Below are 7,538 nucleotides of genomic sequence, written 5' to 3' on the forward strand. Positions count from 1 at the left end.
GACCCCTGCCCAATAAGCTGTCCTCAGTATCTGTATTTTTGAAGTAGCATGATTGGAACATTATTACTAATGCGTATGTGTAGGGATTGGATGCGGGTGGGGGGCTTGCATAGAGTTCAAGAAACATAACCCATTCAAACACCTGCACACATATACACAAACACACAGTGTCTCTTACCTCATAGCCTGCAGAAAACACCAACTCGACAGTCAAAGAAAACACCTCTCCCTGCATCTCTCTCTCCCTCTCTCTCCCCTTCTTCCTGGTGGTCTCTTTCTCTCTCTCTCAGACCATCAATGACAGCAGTCCCATGAAGCGCTCTGCCTCGTCACTGGGCCACAGCAGGTCTGGGCGTGGCCACAGAGACAAAGGAGGGCCAGATGATTACAACATGGAGCGTGTAATACCTGAGGAGGGTCGAGCTTCCAGACACGGACACCGGCGAAAAGATCGGAGTCATCGGGCCTCTGAGAGGTCCCTCTGTCGCTACACGGAGGCTGACACAGGTTGGAAAGGCCACACACCAACACCCATATACTATAGAAAGCAATAACATGATACTTTTGGAGGTTGATAGATTCAAGGCTTCACCTGTAACCTAAAGGGTTACAAGTTACTGTAGATCTCTTGAACTCTCAAAAATGAATTGATAATTAAGCACGAAGACTGAACAAAAATATGTAAAGGCTAACTTTGTTTTGTCTACGCATTATTTTGATGATAAATAGTGGTAAAAGTGTGATCCAATAATAAGTCTAAACTCCACTATCAGGCCTGGGCACAGACCTGAGCACAACCACCCAGTCAGGCGACCTGACGTCCAAGGACAAGGATCGTGACAGAGATCGCGGCCGGTCCAAAGACCGCAAGCACCACCACCATCATCACCACCACCACGGCTCTGTGGACAAAGAGCGCTATGTAGCAGAGCGAGGGGGCGAGTATGGACACAGGCACTCCCGCGAAAGAGAGCATGAGCGGGAGAGGGAGAGAGAAAGAGACCGGCGCTGGTCGCGCTCACCCAGCGAGGGTCGTGACTGCATGACACACAGACAGGTGGGCTTCTGGGTACTTAGATTGGTAATCGTGTTTCTTCCTAATAAAACAGGCAGTGATGTAAACACATTTTCAGTGTTATGTTGAAAAATATAACCCATGGGCCTTTAGTTTGATGGGGGTAAACAGGTGTAATTTGCTAATAATGCCCTTGCTCTCTTTTCTGGCAGCAACGAAACACCTAACTTTATTGTGGCGTTGAGTTTGCCATCACTGATCTGGTTTTCTTGTGAATAATACTCCACTATTTGATGTCAACTAGAGGCCAAGATGTGTTGTTGTGCTTAAAAACACAGTGTTCTCTTTAAAAAGACTAATCTTTCAAACAGTATGTATCCAGTATGTACATGTGTGTGTGTATGTATATATGTGTGTGTGTGTGTGTGTGTGTGTGTGTGTAGATGGACACAAACATGCAAATACAAGTAAATGTTTGTTAAATGAAGTCACTGTTATCAAATCACTGTTCCAACAACCCAACAAATATGCATAAGAATGTATATTTGTGTACCTGACTGCTGTCCCTATCTCCCCTGCCTAAATGTTTTTAGACTACTGATGTTCTCTCATGTCCTCACTACCTTTCCTTTTATGACATTGACTATGTTTACATGCACAAAATATCCTGGTTTTTGCCCTTATTCCAAAAAATATATTCCTGAATGAATATTCCACTAATATTCCCGTTTACATGCAGAGGGTTTTCAGGGTTTCCCTCTGCTCCAGTGGGAACAGGAATCACAAGATCTCCACAGGCAGTGAAGTAAACCAGCGAGGTGAAAAACATTAGTGAGCTGCTGTCTGGTATTTATAAGTGATATTGATAAAACTGAATTTATACTTACAGGCACATACAGTACCTAGGTTGTCCCATGATGTTTACTACACTGCTGAGTGTTTTTGTTGCATCACACCAAGTCATCACCGTCAGTGACGACAAGGATAATAACCAATCCCCTCCGTCCATGTCAAGGAGAAGGCGTGCTCTGCTTTTTCAGCCCACCCTGAATAGCTCTCTACTCTCTTCTCATTCCTCTCCTCTGTCTGCCTTCCTGCTCCAGTATATGTCATTTTGCCTGCGCAGGGGTAAACGGGCAAGAGGGCCGTGCGTCGCAAACCGCATTAAAAACCCCCATTGAGATGCATATTCTGAATGTGCTGTATAAATGTCCAAAGAATGCTTCTAAAACCAGAATCATACCGGTATATCCCACATCTTAATTGGAAAATACTACATTCGGAATAAGGTCTAATTCAGAATATCCAAACGGAATATACTGTTTACATGACCCATATCAAATTCAGATTATTGTCATATTTGGAATAGTGGAATATTAGTGTGCATGTAAACATACCCAATGTTTCCAAACACATCCCCTGCAACATTTTATATTAAAATATAAAAGGAAAATATGAACCACCTTAGAATTTTCATTTTTTGACTTGAAAATGTGATGAAAGTTTGTTTTTGTTGTTTTTTCACATTTGAATTTTTGTCTTTGTGCTGTAAAGAATATTTTTTGGAACTTGAGATGTTGCATAAATATCACACAATTTACTTACAACAACTCACAACAATTTAAAACCCAAACGCATTTTTACGTATGTTTAGTTATCATGTTTACCCTGTACCACATGTGTTGCTCCAGAAATCAACCCTTTACCCTTTTTTTCTCCTGTCGTCTTTTGTTTTCTTTCCTCTGCGTGACATGTTGCTTCTCTATGTATGGTGCTGTTTGGAATCCCATCTTTGTTATCCATAATCTTCTGCTCTGTTACTTTTAATGCCTTTCATCTCTGCCTTTCTCTCCTCCACTCCACTTACATTTTGACTGGTGCTTTTATTCTTATTGTTGCTGTGGTTCTTGTTCTTGTCTTTTCTTGCTTTTCTATCTGAACTCTCTCTCTATCTTGCATTCTTCCTTTCCCTCTCTATTTTTTTCAAACTCTATCTTTCCCATCCTCTACTTTATTCTATATGTTCTGTCGTTGAATTTGTGGTTCGTTCTTTTTATTTGCTTTATTTCACTTTTTGTGTAGGGCAGTAGTTCGGTCAGCGGAAGTCCCGTTCCCTCAACCTCGGGGACCAGTACACCGCGCCGAGGCCGACGACAGTTGCCTCAGACCCCCGCAACACCCCGGCCCCATGTTACCTACTCCCCTGTGGTCCGCAAGGCCATGCCCACACCACCTGCAGGGCCACAGGGCCGAGCCCCAGCCCCAGCCCCCCGCCGCTTTTCTCCTGAGCCTCCCCAAGGCCAGGGCCCTCCCCCTGCTGGCCTACCACTGGCCCACCATGGCGCACCTCGCCAGGGTCATCATCCCCCACCTCGCTGGGGAGACACAGGTGGAGGAGGTGGCTCCATGGAAGGGGATGGCTGTTTTTACAACCAGGACTACCAGGACTATGAGCCCCAACATGAACCACCTGCCTACGAGCAGAGCCCCATGCAAGGCGGCAACCCACACCCCCATGCCCTGGCCAACCACCCACTGCCACCTCCCCCCCAACCACAGCCACACAACCCCCACCCTCCTCCTCAGCCACACCCTGTAAACAACCCCCACCCTCATCCGCCGCCCCACCCTCAGCCTAGTCGCACCTCACCTAGGACTGCCCGCCATGCGCCCCCTCCTACCACCGCCCTGACTGGGCCAGTGCAAGGCCAAGTGCAGCCTGCTGTCCAGCGCCGCCTACCCAATGGCTACCGCTCTTCATCCCCTTCCACACATCTCCATGGACCGCCACATACTGGGCCTCACAAGGTCCCCCCTCCAGGTGGGCATCCTAGGGGTCCCCGCAAGGGCCTGCATGAACCCTACAGCGAGACGGAGGACGACGACTGGTGCTAGCCTCTGGGGATGGGGGAGGGGTGTAAGGAGGAACCAGTATAGATGGACTGAAAGATGAAGATCGGAAGCTCTGAGCCAGAGCACTGACTGCCAAGGGAAAACATGATTCTTTCTTTCTTGTCTGTTCGATTTTTTCCTCTTCACCACTGCTTGGCATGTCCCAGGGATGGTGGGCTAGATGAGGGGGATAGGTGTCAGGATGAAAGGATGGAACAAAAATGCTGAGGCAGGATCTGGAGAAACAAATGGTGTAAGAGGAGGTAACAAACAAACCACCTCCATGTTCTGCTTGCATTGTTGTTGCATTCATCTCTTGACGCCAAATGAGACCAACCTCAAACTGCAGTTTTTAAGGATGCAAGCAGGAATGGTGACGGACACTAGTCTTTGTGTGTCTTAAATTATGCCTCTGGCAACGAGCTACAGCCACTTACAAGATGTCAAGAGTTGCGACTCGACAAAAGACACTTTACAGTCAGAGACAAGAGAACGACCACTTTTTTTGCTTCTCAAAGCTAACTTCAGTTATGTTAGCTGCAGAAGGAATCAAATCCAACCCTCCCAGCCACCAGTTGAATATTGATGAGTTTTATCATCTGTGTTTTTAAATAAAAACAAAACTGACAATGAGCCCTCCACCTGTATGAGGTGAGAAGGCTTAGTGGGTGGGAGAGTTGGGGAGTGTTGTGCATGGGTTGACAAGCCTAGAAGACAGGATGGGTGTATTGGGGATGTCCCTGGAAAACACCCTCCTCCCAGAAACAAACAATTTAACCAACTTCAACCTATGAGAGAAGGAAAACAAAAAACGCGGAGATTGGTTTCAGAAACAGAAACAAACAAATCCAATAACTGTTTTCTGCAGTATTTCTTCTTCTATTCCTGCAGCTGCTTCTTCTTCTTCCTCCTTCTCTTCTACTTCTTCAAAACATTGAAGCTTGAATCTTCTGTTGCACCCCACACAGCTTCGTTTTTTAGACTTGCGGAGTTGTACACCCTGTGGAATCCTGCATGAATGATACAAAAAAATAATAGTAATACTAGCAACAATGAGAATCTACTGTATGTGGGGGGAAATTTTCCTTGGTCTTTTCTGTTGTGGTCTATAGGGTTTCTCTCTTTTTAGTAAACGTACCTTTCTGTTTCTCTCTCTCTCTCCTCTGTATCACATTCCTCTCTCTGTACCTTCATTTACACTAAAATCAAGTGATCGAAGGCTATAGGGAGATTTGATAGTTATGTATATCTATAAGGAACAAAATGATTACTTTTTGCTTGCTTGTCTGTACGTTCTGTGCCAAATGCCTGCCACTGATACAGCTGGAAATGCACCTATTTTTTGTAAAAGTAACTTTTTGTAACAAAGGTGATAATCCTACAGTGATATACTGGAAAGCAGGGTAAGCGGATAAAAGACACGGTGACGAACGTTGCTTTCGTCCATATTGGTGAATACGTTTGACAAATCAGTAACACTTCAAAGTCTTCCAGGGTTTGGGGTTAAAACAGAGACGTCGGAGAGAAAGAGACCAACAGAGAGGTGGAGAAACGAGAGAAACTCCTCATCTTTGTTTTCTTTGTTATTGACCATAATAATGGATAAACAGATAATACAATAGCTCATGATGATCATAACGATCGTGATAATGAGACAGATTTCCATATTTGGTCTTATATTTGTATGTTTGTTTAATTCTGAGCTCAGTTAATCATTTGTCCAACCTTCGGGGTGGAGCTCTAATCCACAGTTGCACTGTGGGAGAATGTGTTTGCAGGAGGGCAAACGTGAATCACAGATTACCCAAAGTGTAATATTATTTATATACATAATATATAAAATCTTATCTAGAGCCCTTTTAGAAAAATACATCACATGTCAAACACAGCAGTGCCCTACAGGTTTCTGCATATCAATGGGTGAGTTTATTCTCCTGCAGATGCTAAAGCAGAGTTCCACCACCACTTGTGACCTTCGGGTGGCGCTGAATGACCTACAGTGTCCCTCTGGTTTTTGTATCTCTCCCTTTACTTCACTTCTGAATCAGAGTTGTTATATCAGTGCACTAAGAGTACAGTTTAGCTCAGTCTCTCACTAGTAGACCACCTTATCTGTGTTCACCAAGTGTGAACACAGGCAGCTGAACTGCACAGGATCATGAGTCAACAGTTCAAATGGGTTGGAGAAAAGATGTCTGGGCCTCGTCATGGTCCTGGAAAACATCAATGTTATGTGTGTATCACTCCTATATATCTTTTAATTTCTTTCTGTGTGTTTCTCTGTGTGCCTCAAACTAACACTTTTCACTAACGCACACCACTGTCAGCCCCATTGTTATTATTCTTTAATTTATGGATTTAATGATTTATTTAACCTACGTTTTACCTGGAGGCCTATCACATGTTGACCAGAGAATGCACCGAAAAAATAGAAAAGAAAAAAAAACTGCCTATTAGTGTCTTTCCAACCTCAGTGGAATGTCACAGACAAGTATTTTTTCACTACACTTAAAATCAGAAAGCACACTAGGTATGTAGCTCCTGGTTCTGGTGTGTGTGTGTGTGTAAGTGGGTTGTTGCGTGTATGAGTGTGTTTCTGATCAATTTTGGTGTTTTTGTTTTGTGCTGGCTTTGCTTTCTATTCTTTGTCTCCAGAAATCCTTTTGAGATCTTCAAGATGTTTCAGTCAAATCATTGTAACAACCTTGGACTATGTGTGTGCGTGTTTGTGTGTGCATATGTGCGTGTGTGTGTGTGTGTGTGTGTGTGTGTGTGTGTGTGTGTGTGTGTGTGTGTGTGTGTGATGTCAGTAACCCCCTGAATGAAACATGCAAAGCCCTGAGCATTCACCATCCATCTTTGTGTCTATGCTGCAGTGAAATCCACTAACACGCTGATTAACCACACAAAGTCTTCAAAAAGCAATGTAAAGCCGCTACTGAGAAGAGAAAAAAAAAGTTTTTTTAAGTACAAAAGATCAAAAAAAGGAAAAAATATCTAGTTCCAGAAATGCATGTGCTATGTGCATGCCACACCGTGGGTTAACAGTCATCTTCAGGACATAAAAGAAAAAGCAGATAAATGAATTCAGAGGAATAAAAAAAGATATATAAATAGATAGATGTTTTTAAAAAGCAACGTTTCCTTTTTTTCCTTCTATTTTTGAGAACAAAAAAGGATTAAAAAATTACAAAAAAAAAAATGTCTAAAGAGTAAAAACACAAAAGAGACTTTGGTGAGAATCAGAGTCTCGTTTTTTTTCTTCTGTTACATGGGGTTGAGGCACAACACAACCATGTTCAGGACACCACAAAAAAAGAACTGTTTTTAAAGAAAAAATATGTATACAAAGAAAAGAAAGTACAGTTCAGAAGATGGTGTATTCTCCCTTCTACTTTCTGTGGGGGTCAGGGGGTGCAGGAGCTAGCCAAATCTGATGATGTACTCATTAAAACTGGCTGTGGAAACTTTGATCTCTCACTCACTCCCTCTTTTTTTCTCTCTCTCTAACTCTGTCTCTCTCACACTCTTATCTGTCGCACTCTCAACCTGTCTCACCGCTATTTCTACCAGTGCATTTTGTAATTCCAAACAGAACTCTTCCTAAAGAATAAAATCCAGAGAGAATGCA

The 7,538-nt window shown here is 43.4% G+C and overlaps 1 protein-coding gene across 1 annotated transcript in view; it reads left to right on the top strand.

The window, feature by feature from the left end:
- cacna1aa (calcium channel, voltage-dependent, P/Q type, alpha 1A subunit, a) overlaps positions 1-7,538 on the top strand; it is a 67,229-nt gene extending 59,691 nt beyond the window's left edge. The window contains 3 exon segments of the mRNA XM_067615792.1: positions 291-507; positions 774-1,057; positions 3,098-7,538. Coding sequence (XP_067471893.1) covers positions 291-507; positions 774-1,057; positions 3,098-3,910 — 1,314 coding nt within the window. The 3' untranslated portion in view covers positions 3,911-7,538.

Source organism: Thunnus thynnus, chromosome 17 (assembly GCF_963924715.1).
Source record: "Thunnus thynnus chromosome 17, fThuThy2.1, whole genome shotgun sequence".
NCBI lineage: Eukaryota > Metazoa > Chordata > Actinopteri > Scombriformes > Scombridae > Thunnus > Thunnus thynnus.